Below are 17498 nucleotides of genomic sequence, written 5' to 3' on the forward strand. Positions count from 1 at the left end.
TATATATTTGATACCTCCAAAGAAATGACAACCATATGAAATACTTACATGACGGTTGATCATCCTACATTACTTAATTATGATCTAAGTACTTCGTAATCTTTGGTAGAACCGTCCGGGTTTGAATCATCCGTGAGCTGAAAGGTCTGTGGGTTAAATCGTTCTGGGTTCAATGGTCCTGGGTTGAATCGTCCGACCACCGTGATATGCAATAAGTACAGTATAGTTAAATTTTTGAATTTGCGAATGTTGTCTGTGATTACGTATGACATCACGAGAGCCGTCACCTACGTCACAATGAAGGTCAATTTTGCGATTTTTTTTTTGCTTGCATTGCATCCCGCTGCGTTGCTCTCCAGCCAACCGATACGTCAATTTTTTTAATAGTTGTTCAATAAGTTCCATCCATGGTTAACAGATCGTTGATTTTGCGCGATTCACTGTGAATCCAGCTACGTATTAATAACAAGCAATTGACAAAATGGGGAAACAAAGCCACACGTTGAACGCCAAAAAAGCAAATTATGTAGTAATTATGTAATTACTAGTACGGCTATGCAGTTCAAAACAAATGTGAATATTCATGTAGCACAAAATATGTAATACACTTTCAATTTTGGTTTTGCAGAAGGTGCATAACTCGGTTGTGACGAATGTGAAAAGCGCTTGATTTGTGACTAGAGTTTTATACAAATACTAATTTTGGTACTCGAGTACAAGTATTTGAGAAATGTTGACGGAAGATTAACTGGAAGTACATTTGCTATTTCCAACTGTAAGTTAAAGTTGGAATTTCTAATCATGTGAGGATAGTTACTTTACCGATCAACGTCAAGATCAAAGCGGAAGTATAGTAGACATTTTGTTTACACTACTCTGAAAATTCATAGTAAACACTTCTTGGTAGTTTGTGTTGTCTATGCGAATAGTAATTTCAAAGTAAGTACTGTAATAGAATCAGTAGGTAATTAGCTAATGTTTTTTTGTCGCATTTCTACAAGTCCTAACGTATTACGCTTGTGGTTTACCGAAATTTACTCTACAGCTATCGTGTCCGGCAATTTTTTCTAAGATGATGTTTACGATTGAAAGATCGGCCGGGAACTTTTTAGAAAAATTAGCGTGTTACCTGCTAACAACGATACTTCAGAATAGGTTTGGCCTATTCTTATTCCGTTAAAATCGCTAATTTGTATAACACAATTTCTAGTATTTTGAGGCACAGTACGAATAATAATGAAGAAAAAGTTGTTGTAGCACGCCACGGCAAATCAAAGTTTTCAGATATATATGTTTGTTTGTAATCATACATCTTGCATTTGAGTAAAGTTTTTTCAACCATTCAATTAGTTGTACATTTTTATTTCGACTCTCATTATTCTGCGAAAAGGAAAGATGTTGTGTAGTGGCCGTTGAAGAAAAACTTTATCATTGATAATTGGCGCTCTTGTATTTCCAGTTGAAAAAGAAAACATGTACTGCCTTAGTAGGTACCTCCTGTACGTTGGTCTTGTTACCTTTCTATTCTTTCCAATTTCAGACTTAATGAAGTCTGAAACTTCGGCATATAAAATCCGTTAACTAACAAATATACTCACTGCTGATGTAACTCTTTGAGTTAACAAAGTGCTACTTGTTCAGAGTAACAGAAAAACTTTAAAAATATGGCTGGATAATGTCAACGAAATGAACCGTATTAACAAATTTGCTGAACAAAAACCCGAAACGACATAAACATGCAAACCAGAACCGGTAAAACAAATTTTGTAAAACCTGAACCAAGTTCAACCGTTTTCAACGACGGATCGACTCCCTGGTATAAAATACTATATTAAAATGCATTTATGATTTAGTAACATTGGTAAAAAGACGACGACTTTGCGGTTTTGTCCGTTTGAATACACATATTGATTTTGACAGCCTTTGGTTATATGGTTTAATTCTGTTTAGGCATATAGTACAACTTTTTTATTTTCTCGTTTAAACTAAGGATTTAAGTAGTATGCAATATGGAGGTACCGGGACAATTTCAAAATAAAGTCATTTTTTGTTGTAATTTTAAAATGATGTTGTAATTTTAGATTGGACAGTATGACGGTTCTGGGACAATTTTTGTTTATGAGGAAAATTTGTAACGTCGTTATGAAAGTTCTTTAACTTAAGAAAACTATTTTAAGAATAATTATATAGCACTTATACAATATGGGGCTATGGAGACAATTAACATTTTCAGAATAAATTGCGTTTTTTCGTCATTTTACAAAATTACGGTACTGGGCAGTTTCAAAAGTAATATTGCAATTTTAAATATTCTTGAAGTGTTTAATTGATTTAAGGATAAAAGTTTACAATAGCAATAAAAATTATTAATTGTTTAATATTGCTGAATCGTAATGGGGTTATCATAGTTAAAATAAACATATTTAGGATTGTCGGTTTTTGTAATCACACCTTTTTCTCGAGTATTTCAAACAATTTTTGTTTTGAAAAATGAGAATATCTTTCGATCTTATAATGCTTTAAAAGAATAATTGGTAGCCTAATAGTTTTGTAAGTAAAAAAACAGGAAGTAAAAATATCGTTTAAAAGAAATTTAAATCTTTGTATTTTAATAGGAATATTTTTAACTTTTTCTTTAGAAAAAAATTTAAAAATCAATTTAGAAATGTGTTAAGTTTTTTAAGAAAAACAGTCTTAATTATAGCTATCATCATTCATTGATTCATAACCTGAATCATAATCGCTGTCATCATTCAGATTATGTTCATTTATAAATTCCAGATCCTCATTATCATTAGGCTCTCTCATTTGAACACAGTTATAAATATAATTATTATTTTGTAAAAAATTAAGTAAATGTTCTTGTTGTCGTCTATTAAGTTCATATTTATAATAATGTATTGTCTCCGTTATCATCAAGTTCTACTGTACACTAAATTTTCCTGGAAAAATCTTTGAAATTGTTCAAATTGACTAATTATTATTCATTCACTTGTTACATTTTTATGAAAAAGTTGATATATCACATCTTTTTTGGTTCTCATGTTCAGTAAATGGATGTATTGGTTTTATGTTAGTAATCATATCATCAAAAGATCTTTCAAAAGTACTATTAAAAAAATGTTGTTGACATAAATCATATATGAAATATTCAACTCCTTCTGGTATGTCCAGTAATTAAATATTATACTCATTCATTCATATATAGTATCATATTCACGATCATAACTTGAATTATATGTTTCTGTTATGTCTGGATATTTTTCCTTAATTTTATTTAAAACAATATTTTCCCCTTATAGAATATAATCATTGTAACTTATCCAACTTTTAGAAAATTGATAGTTTGCCATTTTGTTTTTATATATATTAATGCATTTCTTTAAATAGTTTTCATACTTTAACAAATGCTGGTCGGTTTCTTTTGAGTATACAAAACATCAATGCATCGTAAATTATTTTAATAATCTCAGCATCAACTTCAAGGATTTGAATTCGAACAACAGACCCGAATTCTAGACTTTCAAATAGGTTACACGTGTCAAACTCCCAGCCCGCTTTACAATAAAACTTGGCCCGCAATGTTATCTTATACATTGAACTATTTCCGGCCCGCAAGATCATTGTACAGTATAACTTACTTTTTTCAAGCAAGAAATAAGATTATAACAAATACGGTACGATACCACCATACGATAGAATAAATAGATTTATTCTAACGCTTGTAATCTGGGCTGCTTTTTTCTTTATTTTTTAATGCTTTTGCAAGGAGATGAATGAAACATAATGATGTAAGAGAAAAATAGCCAAAAATAGCCCAGTCAAAAATCGTCAAAAACATTAAAAATTTGGTGATGTTTCGCTGCCTGTTCCAATCCATGTACTCGTGTCACGAAACGTTCAATCAAGTTTTATCCTTACGGCCCGCGGCGTTAAATAAGTTTTGAGTTTTGACCCCTGGTCCGATTGAGTTTGACACCCCTGAAATAGGTTATTGGCCACGGCTTATTGCCATTTTTTATGCGAGTACAACTTGGAAGATTTGCCTAAGGCCAGCCAAATAAGTAAAGAAACCAACTTACAGATAAAAAATTATCTTAGGTTAACTGGACTACCTCAAAATTTTTACATAAAACGTAACTTTCTTTAAGCCACGTGCCTTATCTGCAACCATAAGCGTCACACACTCAAAACTGAAATCGCGTTTCATTTGTCACGTAAAAAAGAAAAAAGGGCGAATTAAGTCTTCCGGTGTTTAGAACTCCCTGTTTTCAGTATATGAGTTGTTCACTGGAAACCGTGACAAAGAATCTTTCAGTTTTGATGATATGAAATATACATCACAGGAGTTTCAAAGTGTAAAACAAAAAATTATGACGAGAAAAAGTGTATCCATATGACTACATGGACACCTTCAAAAATTTCGATGATGCTAACCTCCCACTTAAGAAGGACGTTTTCAGCATTTTAAAGAGTGAACATATGAGGCATATGATGAAGACTATGAACACGCCAAAAATGTGTGGACCACGTTTAAGTTGACGTCTATGGGTAAATATCACGACTTGTATCGAAAATCGGATGTATTGTTGTTTACAGATAGGCTATATTTCCGAAAATTCGAAAGTAGAATACTAGACGGGGCTATGAGGACAATTTCAAAATTAAATATTATGTTTTTGTAGTTTTTCATTGAGCAGTGGAACAATCTTTACTTTTGATGAATTTTTTTAGAATATCCTTCGATATGATAATGTTTTAAAAGAGTAATTAATATTCTGTAATTTGCAAGGAATATTTTTCTTTAGCAACGAATTTTAAAATCCATTTGGAAATGTGTTAGTATCATTTGTCAAAGTATTTTAAGAAAAACAGTCTTACTTATTATCATCATCATTCATCGATTCATGACCTGAATCATTGCCTTCCTCAAAAATAAATTCACCTTCCCATAGGCTACATCACCATCATCAAAATTAATTCTATTCAAATACTCACGTAAAAATATATCATCATTATTATGTATCTCAATAATTTTTCTTCATCGTTTTCTTCGATATATATTAAGAAATACTTTTAATAATCCGTTTAAATTAAGCTGATGTTACTATAGTAAAAAATTTGGATTGAATCTACATGATTAAATGTACATATTCCTGGAAAATTTATTTCAAATCTTTTGAAATCTCTTTCCATATTTAACATGTTTGATGGGTATAAAAGTTTTAGAATTACGCAAGACCTTTTAATATTCTTTAAATTCAAGAAACTGTTTCTTTTTTGAGTCGAGGTAAAAGCGTCTTGTTGAATCGTTATCGCCGCGGGGCTGTGATAACGTCGGTCATCCCTCGGTTGTAATCACTTTGCAAGTTGTTTTAACTTTTGTCAATTGCATCTTCTTGTAAAGCTCTAGCTGAAAAAGGAGAGAATGTTTTAATTCAAATGATGGCCCCCAACGTGGGCGCAACGCCTCAAATCAAAAGTCGGCTCTGCTCCAATCTAGAAGTACCGATCAAACTTAAAACAAGCCCTCAACTGCTAACGTGAATCAGATTTTGAAAAAGGCTCAGGTCTCAATCGCCGCCGTAGAAGGTATCGGTCACTGGTAGAGTACTTATTAGTTATTACCATGTCTTCATGAGCTTCAACCAACGAGACTGTGGAAGATGTCTGTAGCTTGGTGGCACTTTTTGATAGCGCGTCAGCTGTATGCATGAACTTCCCAGGTTTATATACTATAGTTTTATGTCATAAATTTGTAATCTAATCATGATTCGTTGCACTCTAAGGGCAGTTGTTGAGTTGCTTTTTGAACAAGTGCATTAATGGCTTATGGTTACTTTCAAATTCAGTGGACTGTCTATAAATATACTGATGAAAGCGCTTACTGGCATATACAGTTGCTCAGAGTTCTTTTTCATTTTGTGCGTATCTTGTTTCTGCAGGTACCATTGCTCTTGCAGCATACGCGACTGGATGCCAATCTGAATAATGCCACTGCAGGAGTACTGCTCCGATGCCCTGCTTTGGACGCATCTGCGGATATTTTGATTGGTACCTTCTGATCATAGAATTTAAAGACAGGTACTTCTGAGACTAATCGTTCATTCCATTCCTCTCATTCATTCAGCTCATTCCAAGCTGTTTCATTTGTGAAGTCCCAGTTCCAATCACTTTTGGAGTGGGTCAATGCGCGCAAAGATACAGTTTTGATTGAAAGAGAGGGTAAGAATCTTCCAAAGAAATTTATCATACCCAAGAATCCTTTTTGTTAGAAGGCCTTTGCATGTTGTTGACTGCATCAACCTTTAGTGGATCAAGTTTCAGGCCTTCCTTACTTAACACATCACCCATGAATGTCAATTGCTGAACCCCTAGTATGCATTTGTCTTTGTTTAGTCTAAGATTGGCATCATGAGTTGCTTCACTACGTTTCGAAGTCGCTTGTGATGTTCTTCTTTGGTAGCACCCCATACAATAATGTCGTCCATTGAAGTGTCGACAACAGGCAAATGTGCATATAATAGGTGGACGGCTTTGTGAAACAACTCAGGAGCTGAAGAAATGCCAAATGGCAGTCTTAAAAAGCGATATCACCCAAAACGGCGTTATAAACGTACATAGCTTCGAACTACTTTCATCTAGCTTCATTTGCCAAAATTCTGGCAAAGCATCTAACTTTGAGAAATATTTCGCATTGGCAAACCGGGAAGTCAATTCCTCTTTTGTTGGCAGGTTGAAATATTTTTTCAAGATTGCCCTGTTAAAATTGCGCGGATCAAGACACTGGCGTAAGTTGCCATTCTTTTTATTTGCCACTACTAGCGAGTTAACCCAAGGAGTAGGTTCATTTACTTTTAGAATTACATTAAGCTCTTCGAGACGTATTAACTCGTTTCTCAGTTTTTCTCTCATGGCAAATGGAACTTTTCTTGTGGACGTGGACTCTTATGACATGCTCACCTGGAAGACAACCAAGACCATTAAAAAGTCCCAAGGATTTGTCTACGGTGGAAACCCGTTTCATCAGGCCAAGCAGCTAAGAAGATTTCAGTCCTATAATAATTGATTGTTGAGTCTTTGCAGTTAACAATAACAAACTCTGTACGTTTTTTGATTTGGAGCCAACATTTATTTGTTTCGTACATGTACCCAGGACAGGAATTTTGTGGTTTCCATTGCCCGTAAGTGCAATACAGGTTTTCTTAATTTTAGGAGTATGACGTAATGCTTTGTTGTCGAAAACGGTTTATAAGTTCACCTCTGCACCCATATCTGTTTTTAGACAAAGGTGGGTCTCGTTAGCTATTACATTAATATACCAACGATTTTCACTCACTGAGTCGATATGCAGTGGATTGTCTTCTGGTACATCGTCGACTCGGACCTCGCGAACAATTCTTGTTCTCCGGTTAGTTACAATTTGACTGGTTAGAGACGATTTGCCGAACCTTGCAAATTTCGCCTTCCGCAGTGGTAACACGACTTTCCGAAAACCGGACATCATCCAAGTTGATGATCTCTGCCACACTTTGCACAGTTGGAGTTGCGTCGGCGCTGACCATTTGCGACCTTTGATTCATCCATGTCAATGGACATCGACGTTGTTGAGTTCTCGCCGATAGCAGAAGCCTGTGACTTACAGAGTTCCTTTTCTTGGCAGATTGACATGGCCTTGTCGAGGGTCAATGTATGTTCTCATAACAGAGTTTCTTGAAGTTGGTGGTCGAGAATACCGTATATTACTATGTCACGAATGAGTGATTCAACGAGGTCTTCAAATTCACATATCTTAGCAATGACTTTCAACTGAGTTACATACCCGTTGATGCTTTGGTCTACTTTCTGAATGCAAGTGTGAAATTTGTAGCGTTCAAATGTTACGTTCTTCTTTGGACAGCATTAAGCTTCGAATTTCGCTACAACGTTGTCAAACTTAAGCTCTTGTCCAGTTTTAAACTTTAAAGAGTTGTGTTCTTGGAGAGCTTCTTCCCCCATGACACAAAGCAGGAGAGAGGACTTGGCTTTTTCCGCTTTTGAGTCATGTCCTTTAGCCGTCACGTTAAGCTTGAAGCTTTGGATGAATCGAATCCAGTTCTCATGGATGTTTCCACTCCATCTCATCTGGCGATGGCGTAGGTACACTTTTCTCCATGAAGAAGACGGTTTATTCTGACATTCTGACATGTAATAGATTGATGCGATTCAACATCCGCTCATAAAAAGCGTGCACGGACGGCAGCTTGTACAATCGCATGACCTCGTAAGGCAATCCGAATGACACAAACTTATAGGGAATAGTAATTAACGGAAATTAAAGTTAAGCATACAGTTTCCCCATTAGGTGGTGTGCCAGTTACGTAAGAAGGAAATCACATCAACTAACATGAATGAACAAAAAGTTTCATTCGAACATTATTACAATATTCATTCATTTTATTTTTCGTCTTCAATGTGGGGGAGGAAAAAATTGTGCCGACGCAGGTGGTCGTAAACATGTTGGCAGTTATTGACAATAATTTCCACAAATTGAACGGGCAAATGTGACAAGGCCTCAAAGACAAAAACGTGCATTACAGATAATGCAGGAAAGTTATTAGCGTCAGCACGTCAACCAAACCCAAATTACACACACGTAATTTAAACAAATTTATATAAAACAAAAGTTACGTTGTTAGTTTGGCAGGACATAAGCATTGTGTCACCATCAATATGCTTGACTAGTTCAAATAAGCGTTTTAGTTTTATCTTTGTCTGCAATTAGTGCTTACGCTCTGCACAGCAACATAATTATTTATGGTATCTAATTATGTTGCTCCAGAATTGTTATTGCTTATCGTTTTTTCCTAAGGCGGGAAAGTATGGCAAGCACTGATTCACCGACTATATAATGCAATCTTAACTGCGCTTTGTTAACACCAAGTGGTTTATTACGACATTTTGTGCACTGCTGACTCATTTATGAAAAATGCGAATCTCTGAACGATTCTTTTACTTTCGCTGCCGATCCCCAAAAATGCCCCAATCCATCTTATAGTCCAATCACGACAGCTCCAAAAGCTAACCTGTGTCTTCAACTAAAATTAAGTGCGCCTGGCCTGGTGGAGGCTACCAGCACTTCTTAACTATCAGGACCAAACCAAATTTGCCACATCGGTAGTGTTTAATATTTTTGACAGTTTATTAATAATGCAAGCACTCAAAACGTGTTGTTTTGGTATTCAAGCCAGCGTGTGTCCAACTTCTACACTCTTGATGGGTACATCATCTACAAAAACACCATAACATCAAAATAACATTAGTAATACTAGCATATTTCGATGTTTCCAAGATACCAAAATTAATATTAGAAAAACTTGACTCTGCGTGGTCTCAATCCAAAACGTTTTGAGGCTTTGAAGGTTTAGGGTTGACTCAGTTAAAATTTCTTTAGTCTCAGAAGAGAAGAAACCTCACTTACTGTTTAACACTAACAAAAAGTCTAGGGTTACCTGGTATTTGAAATTCATCCAACGTCTCTACCCAAGCCTAATGGTTCGCTTACATAGGTTACAAGTCAACAGATTTTTACACAGCATTTACAAAGTTTGTTTGGAAACGCATGTCTAAACACGACCAACGTTTTTTTAAAACATTGCGCTCACATTAATCTTGCTTTGAGCTAATTTTTCCAAATTCTGCACTGTCATACCATAAGGGGACACTGAAAATGTTGGTAAAGACAATGACGGTAACCACTATTTCCATTTTTGTTATTACATTGAGTTTGAGAAGTAGTATTATAAAGTAGTTAAGATGTTTCTTAGGCTATGGAAATTGGTTTACTCCGGGTAGGATGTAGAATCATCTTGAAAAAAGATGTTGTTCGTTACGACATAAATAAAAACACTGGTTACCGCCATTTTCTAGCACACCAACCAGGAAACATTAACTCCAAAATGTTCAATTTTGAGATATTTATAAAAATTTTCCGCGCAGTAACCACCTCATATATGCGCAGTGCAATGTGTTTTTCGCGCACTTGTAATATTTATTAATCCTTACACAGTTCATGGGCCAGTTTAAAGCCTGTTTCAGGATGTGAACTTGTTGTTGCATACATTTGCAAAGATATTTTTTTTGGGGGGGAAGACATGCGTCAAAGACACTGCTTGCTCTATTCGAACGTCTCGAATTAAACATTCGCGTTTACTATCGCAGCGTGTCGCAGTAAGGTTCCGTGTACAAAAAGAGCATGTTTAACAGTTAAGGCAAAACAACAGGCGCAGAACATGTCTAATGCAAACAACGGAACGACTGCTTTTATCTTTACTGTTTATTATCTTGAAATTTTGCCAAGTCTGATTTGCATACAACAATATACACGCAAGTTAATTGGATAATTAATCAACTACACTGAAACTTGGGGGTCCAAAACAAAAACATTAAAAATATTTAATTATTATTTAAATATTAAGTTTTGACAAAATAAAAGCGTAATGATGAAAGTGGCCAGAAATACGAGCATCACTTTTAGCCTTTCTTATTTTGAAAATAAGGCATCCATCACGGCATGTTTTCAAGTATTTAGAGGTAAGCACTAACCCATATAAGTACAAAAAGAATTAATCTATTTGCATACAGAAGTTCCAGGTAAAACCCAAATAGTGTTGTACTCCAGAGCTTCTGTTAGTTAGCATCGTCCTACTAGAATATAGAATAATGTACTTCACTTACCACCCGGATTCTGTGGCCTATGGCTTTCGCTGGTAAATTAGTTTTGAAGACAGCACGCACAACTCCGCTGTTTCCATGCGCTCTGCTGACTTTCCCCCATATCACTCGTGTTTTGTTCGGCTCACCTCTCGGAGTTCTTGTTCGCCTGCAATTTTAATGAAGATATGAAAGTAAAGTATAAAGACTGGGTATATAGGTAAATATAGGCAGACATTAAAGATATCAAACATGGTAATATTTTCTTTAAGTGGCTTCGGGCAAGCATCATTTCTGGCGACTATTAATTATAATTTAGAGACATAGCAAGTGTTCAACCCAAATAGAGGAAACAGTGCACATCGAATTGTCTTGCAATGCAATGCACCACATTTGTTTATTGCATTATTGTTTGGTCAACTACAGTAAATTTATGCAAAATATTTTTGAAGCCGCATCGACCATCGATGGAAAGAAATCGACAATGTTTCTTTCCCAGTACTCTTGCCACAGCATAGGTACGCATAATGCATCGTACTCACACGAACTCAGAAGATGCACTTAAAAGCTATACAATTTAGTAAACTTGTTCTTTATTGAAAACGTGCATGTGCACATTCAAAAGGTTAATAAGGGTGATCTGGATGTTAATTAAAACCCATCATTTGAATACACCTTTGTATGCAGTTAAAATCAATCATCAAGTATTTTCAACATTCTATGAAAATAAACGGTGTACCGACACTTAATCACGCGACACTTAATCACCGACACATAATCACTTGGACATTTAATCACGCGACACACAATCACTTGGACATTTAATCACGCGACACATAATCACTTGGACGCGACAGCACTTGGACAGCGCCTTTGTCTATAGCCTGCCGCTGTCTTACCGTTGTAAATCGTGATTATTTTAATTTAGCGGACATTACTATGACTATGATGCATGCGCATGCATATGACTATGATGCAATTGAAACAATGATCCCCACTGCTGCACCGGAATGTGTTTTGCTCGATTTTGAGACTGCTGCAGTAAGTGCTTTCCGCACAGCATTTCCTACTACAAATGTTAGGAGTTGTTATTTTCACCTTACGCAAAGCGTTCTGCGCAAAGTTAATGAAATTGGCATGAAATGTGACTACGAGTCTGATGACGAATTAAGAACAGCTGTTCGGTGTTTACCAGCCTTAGTCATGGTCCCTTCCTCTGACGTAGTCGAGTCATTTCTGATCTTAGCTGATAGCATGCCCGATCACGAGAAGAGGCCTGAGCTGCTTTCGTATTTCGAACACACATATATCAGAGGCAGACGACGTCCGGGACGTGGTGAAAATTACGGCTCAGCCATCTTTCCAATCGAAAGTTAGAATCATTACGAAGCCGGGGCAGGTTGCATTGCAAGAACCACGAATGCAGTCGAAGGTTGACATTTTGGTCTCCAAGCGCTTTTTCAATGCCACCACCCGACATTGTGGACTTTCATACAGGAATTGAAAAAGACATTCAAATGCAACGTGCAACGTTTCTGCAAGGAATTGCTGGTACTCAACCTTCTATTCCAATGCGGTACAAGGCACTGAAACTGCGCGTGCAAAACACAGTTGACCGTTATCTGTCAAGCGAGATTTTAGTTTATCTTTGTGCAGTTGCTCACATTTCCCATGCATGACATTGTTACCTAGTGTGTAAGGTAGCCTTATCTGCGCAAACAATGTTTAATCATTTTAACAATTTCTTTTCGGGTTTATATTTGTTTTTCGTGTGGAGACATGCAATTTTCAATACTGTAAATGTGTGATTAAATGTCGCATGATTAAATGTCCAAGTGATTATGTGTCGCGTGATTAAATGTCCAAGTGATTATGTGTCGCGTGATTAAATGTCCAAGTGATTATGTGTCGGTGATTAAGCGTCGCGTGATTAAGTGTCACCAAACCAAAATAAACAGCTTTAAATAATATGTCAATTTTACCAGAGGTGATCAGTTGGTACTTTGAAACTATCATCGATAAACATACCACTATTTGGCAAATATATATTTACGGTAATGGTATTCGGTACTGTTTGAAAAATATAATTTGGTGCTTTGTTAGTACTTTGTACCAGTCCTTTCTGTATAACAGATCTTGCTGCAAATGCACTTTTTCCCTATTACATTATTCGCAAATGTGGAAGTTTATAATCATGACCTAAAATTAGTCTTTTTCACAGGACAACAATGCGGATCACTTTGGCGAGGCCAAGGTTAAGAAAGCTGAGCTTGTGGCTGGCGTTTTTTCAAGGTCTGACTTTGGTGACCACGAAGAAGTTTTAAAGAGACCGCAGTTATGTTATTATCTAATATAATTATCTAAGTACGTGAAATTAATCATAAATGCTTAAACGAATTACATATCATTAACATATCTTTTTGGTATCGAAATACAGCACAAACTAAATATCTTTTTTGATGTAAGTTAAACCTAAAAAACTATACACTACGCTGTTGAAATCAACGTTTAGCATGCCTGTTCTCCTAGCTGTAGTAACTGCCGAAACCTACCATTGAAATGTGTGACCTGCAGATGTCAAAATAGTTACTATCCAAAATACGTTGTGTGAACATTTAATGTGTGTTATTGTGCTAAAGGGTTACTCATGTAATTGCGGTGTAGCCTATGTTGCAAAGATCTGGCATAGAAATTGATAAATTTCACACAAAATACACTTAGGTAAATTGTATCTATGCTGCCTTTCAGCAGTGAAAAATTTGCCACCGGACATATGTTAAACCAGGACAGCTCACCGATAATGAATTTTTAGTCAGCGGCTTGTACAAGATTACTAAAAACTAAAATATTTTCCTTTAAAGTCAGCGTTATTCTAGGCGATGCATTCCTTTCACACATAGAAATTTGGTTTGAAACACGTTTTCCCTAAAAATGCCGAAATGTCTAGCCAAACGTCATAATGAATGCCAAATTGAAAGGATTTGACAGAAAAATGCAAATATGTCAACCCTGTGCTTTATAGCATTACCTATTATCATATGTCATAGTTTTTCCCTTATGTGTATGAACAATAATTGAGCTTGATGTACATGACTATTCAGTTGTCACGAAAAAATGCATGTAATGATAACACCAAATCATCTACACATTAATTAGAAGAAGGAGTGTGCTTATACGCCAGCAATTACTGGATCATGTTGGTGCTATGATTAGAAATCGTCTAGAAATTGGAATCAATGGTGCCTACTTTGAGGTGGTAGCGACTCCCCTAGAAATCTGGCCAACAGGTTTCTAACTTTCTATGATCATTAATACATAGTCTAAGAAAACAAGATTAATTTGGATTAGCCGAACTCAAGCACTCAGTTATAAAGCATTCAGAAATCACATATATAATGGTACATACCCTTATGTGATACCAAAATAAAAAATAATTTAATTGAAGGCTTTTCTGTCAGCCTTATGATTCCATGTGATATATATCAGTTGCAGCATATTTCATTTTGACTGGAATATTTATTTAAAAATGAATGGTGGAGATTAAAATTTACAAAAAATGCGACTTTAAGGTTTCAAAAATTTAATTTAATCGATGTGACGAACTGCAACAAGCCAAACGTCTAACTCTTTGAAGACCAGTGATGCCATTTAAAACCATTAAACTTTCTTGGCATTACCAAGGTCTGCATAAACGTCATAAATTTTTCTTTCTGTTGTAAGTTTATGTTGTCATACACTCCTACAAATAATTGTAAAACTTTACTAGCAATTTCTACAAAACTGATTGAATGACCACACAAACCGTTTCGCCTTGTAAACGTACGCACAACGCTTCCCCAAATAAAAGTCAGCATCCTTCCGCTTAGTCACTCCTTCTATGCGAATCAACGCTGTGTGTTCATGTTGATTGCGCAGTCCTCTTGTGTAACCAGTAAAAACAGCCTTCGACCACAGTCTAGCAAAAGTTACATGCACTGAGATTTTACGTATGTGTAACAATGTAACGGTTAGAAACATGTTAATTTAGTAAAAGCAGTAAAATCTAAAATTTGGCAAATGTCACATTTTTCAAAAACAAGCATCGTCTAAAATTTTCACCTCTAGAATATGGAAAAAATGTTACAATTTAGCCAGGCACGCAGAAAATAAAAAAATACAAACACATACCTGTCGCCCATTTCCAAGTTTATTTGTCTTTACAAACAACCTGAAACAATCAATCAATAGAATATCATCAATTTCGTTTCAAAATCAGAAACCAGAAAGTGAACGCCTTTCTTATCATCAAATATTTTACTAATGAATTTGTAATAAAAAAAACATAATTTAGAGTTTGCGGGAGAAGTTGTTCATGAATGAACTAATCATTCCAAACAGAGCACCAACATGGTATGGAATTCCATTAAAATGTAGAAGATCTACAGAGTTAAATACGGCAGATAGTCATAGATAATGGTTAGTGAACAAGCTCAGTAACCGGAGCCTGACCAGTGAGAAATCACCTTCAACAGCCAATTAAAACTCATCACACCTGACCAATTTCCAAATTGGAAGTTTGCTAAGTACGAGGGGCATAAAAAATCTACAGCATGTCTTGCATCTATAAACCCACATTTTTTTAGTCATTGCACAGATTCCTCTTAAATATATTCCAAAATGTGGGCTATTTATACACATATACTGTATATACTATAGTTTCATAATGAATCTGGCAAAGCTTTTGACACAAAGTCTGACAATAGGAAAAATTTTACCTGCCCCAACTCTTTTGAAAAATAAAGAAAGTTGGGCAGGTAAAATTTTGCTCTGTTTGTATAATAGTGATCTATTGGCTTGTTGTGAGAGGAATTTCTACAATAAAAACTGCCAATTTTTCAATCTTGCCTGCACAAACGCCGGCCACAAAAAAACGACATGGCTGATTTAACTTGGGAATAATCTATGAGGCTAGGCCTAGATGTGGCTGAAACTAGACTTTTAATACTGTATTATGTTAATACTATACTACTGTTTTTAATACTGTATTATAAAACTAAGACCTTAATATTTTTGGGGTAGGCCGAGATCTCACTGTGCTAAAATGCAGGATGCAGTAAAAAAGGTGCACACAGAAACTGGGTAAAGCTTGGGCTTGCGTAGGCCTAGTATTGTATTGTTTATTTTTCGCCATTAACTGTGCGTAACGAAAGTTAGGATGCTTACCGTTGTAGTTATAGGCACAATAAAACACATGCTCATGAAAAATTAACAACTATCAGTTTAAGTGGTTGAAATACTTTCCACTGTGGAAAAAATATTCCGCCTTGACTATCCACTATTCCCCAAATTTACCTACCTTCGGCCACTCTTGGTCAAAAAAGACCATGTATTTCTGACACGCTTTGCCCTTCCTTAAGTTTTCACACTGATTGGTAAAAATTGAGCTTTTTGATGAAGTTGGTTTGGAAAATTTTCATAGCGTTTGTTTTTTGTTATTTATTCTGGGGGACAAAATATATGCAACCATTATCACACAGATTAACGAAATATACTATAAGCAGTAAACTTACAAAAAACCCAAGTTTAAAACGTGCGGAGTGGTATTGGTGTCAAGTTACTTGTTATTGATCAATTGTATGAAGTATTATACTAACTTATCATTAGTATTCTATGCTGGTATAGTATGATAATAGCATACTAAAAGATACTGTATAGTAGGCCGACGAACAATGACCACCGGTGAGTATGTAGTATGTGTCACTCCACAAGCAAAGGTAAAAATTAGTCCATTGTGTGGTTTTGCATTAGGCTGGATCTACGCAAAATTTTCTCACACGCAAAGTTTGATTTTATATTGTTTAACCGAGTGGATCAGCTGGCTAAGCTAACTTATTTTGTCCTGTCGGGGTGGTAATGTAACTGCTAAAGGTATAATAAGCATGTATACTGGGTAGTGGGTACATATGTTAAACAACATTTGTTTAAATTTCGATTTGATAAACTACTTTCTTTTTCGTACCTATGTGTGCTTTTCTAAAATATAGGATATACCAGGGGTCGGCAACCTTTCGTATGCAGTGTGCCAGTTTATGAATAATGTCAAAATATCAACAACTCGCGTGCCAAACTTTTTTGTAAGGCATTTTTTAAATTTTCTTAAAGCGATATAGCGTGCGCGTCAAATCATCTCGCGTGCCAGGGTTTGCCGACCCCTGAGATATACACTTAAGTATTGTGAAAAGGATATGCCAGGCACGGTATGACAAAGTTTTTGTCCTTGGACCGAGTCATTGTTCGATTTAAACTTGGCGATTGTTTCTCTTCGCTTGAACCCCGGTTATCGATCTAGCCTTTGAGCAAGTTTTGATGAACACACACGTTTTTTTTTATTGGTATCCTTAAATCGTATTGCCCAATAAACGATCCTTCTGTTCGTACTGGTGGAAGACGCTGTTTCCATTGTCTTCCAAGTTGTGACGTTATAGCTAATTATATTTCTGCTATTTACCGCGCTATTACATAACCTCATACTTGCCATAAGTTCATTCTTAGTTCACGGCTCAATGGTTAACCTATCCAAGAATAGTTGATTGACAATCTGTTCCATAAACATGCTATCTACCTTGCACTTTTGAACTTATTGTATCAAGATAACCCCATATTTGTCATCCTATTTTGTAAACATGTTAATGACATTGCATTATGAACTCGCCGAATTCGAAATAAGCCCTATGTGATTGACAACTTAAACGGTAAACATGCACGATTGACCTCGTAATAACCGGATTGTCATTCTAAAAATAGACAATGTTGATTGACATTTACAG

The 17498-nt window shown here is 35.7% G+C and overlaps 1 protein-coding gene across 1 annotated transcript; it reads right to left on the reverse strand.

Moving 5' to 3' along the window:
* Positions 1-9162: 9162 nt before the first annotated feature.
* LOC143449980 (large ribosomal subunit protein eL33-like) lies at positions 9163-16071 on the reverse strand. Its single transcript, XM_076950344.1, has 5 exons — positions 16028-16071; positions 14860-14899; positions 14495-14647; positions 10717-10861; positions 9163-9268 (listed from the first exon to the last, which is right to left on the reverse strand). The coding sequence occupies exons 2-5, from the start codon at positions 14868-14870 to the stop codon at positions 9245-9247; spliced, it is 333 nt and encodes a 110-aa protein (XP_076806459.1). The 5' UTR covers positions 14871-14899; positions 16028-16071; the 3' UTR covers positions 9163-9244.
* Positions 16072-17498: the final 1427 nt, after the last annotated feature.

Source organism: Clavelina lepadiformis, chromosome 3 (genome assembly GCF_947623445.1).
Source record: "Clavelina lepadiformis chromosome 3, kaClaLepa1.1, whole genome shotgun sequence".
In the NCBI taxonomy this organism is placed as follows: domain Eukaryota; kingdom Metazoa; phylum Chordata; class Ascidiacea; order Aplousobranchia; family Clavelinidae; genus Clavelina; species Clavelina lepadiformis.

Excerpts from the sequence above, each read along its gene's own strand:
- LOC143449980 (XM_076950344.1), bottom strand. Across the intron at positions 10,862-14,494 it reads TACGTTTACAAGGCGAAACG|GCGAACAAGAACTCCGAGAG; the intron begins GTTTGTGTGGTC and ends TTAAAATTGCAG. Across the intron at positions 9,269-10,716 it reads TAGGCCACAGAATCCGGGTG|ATGATGTACCCATCAAGAGT; the intron begins GTAAGTGAAGTA and ends GTGTTTTTGTAG.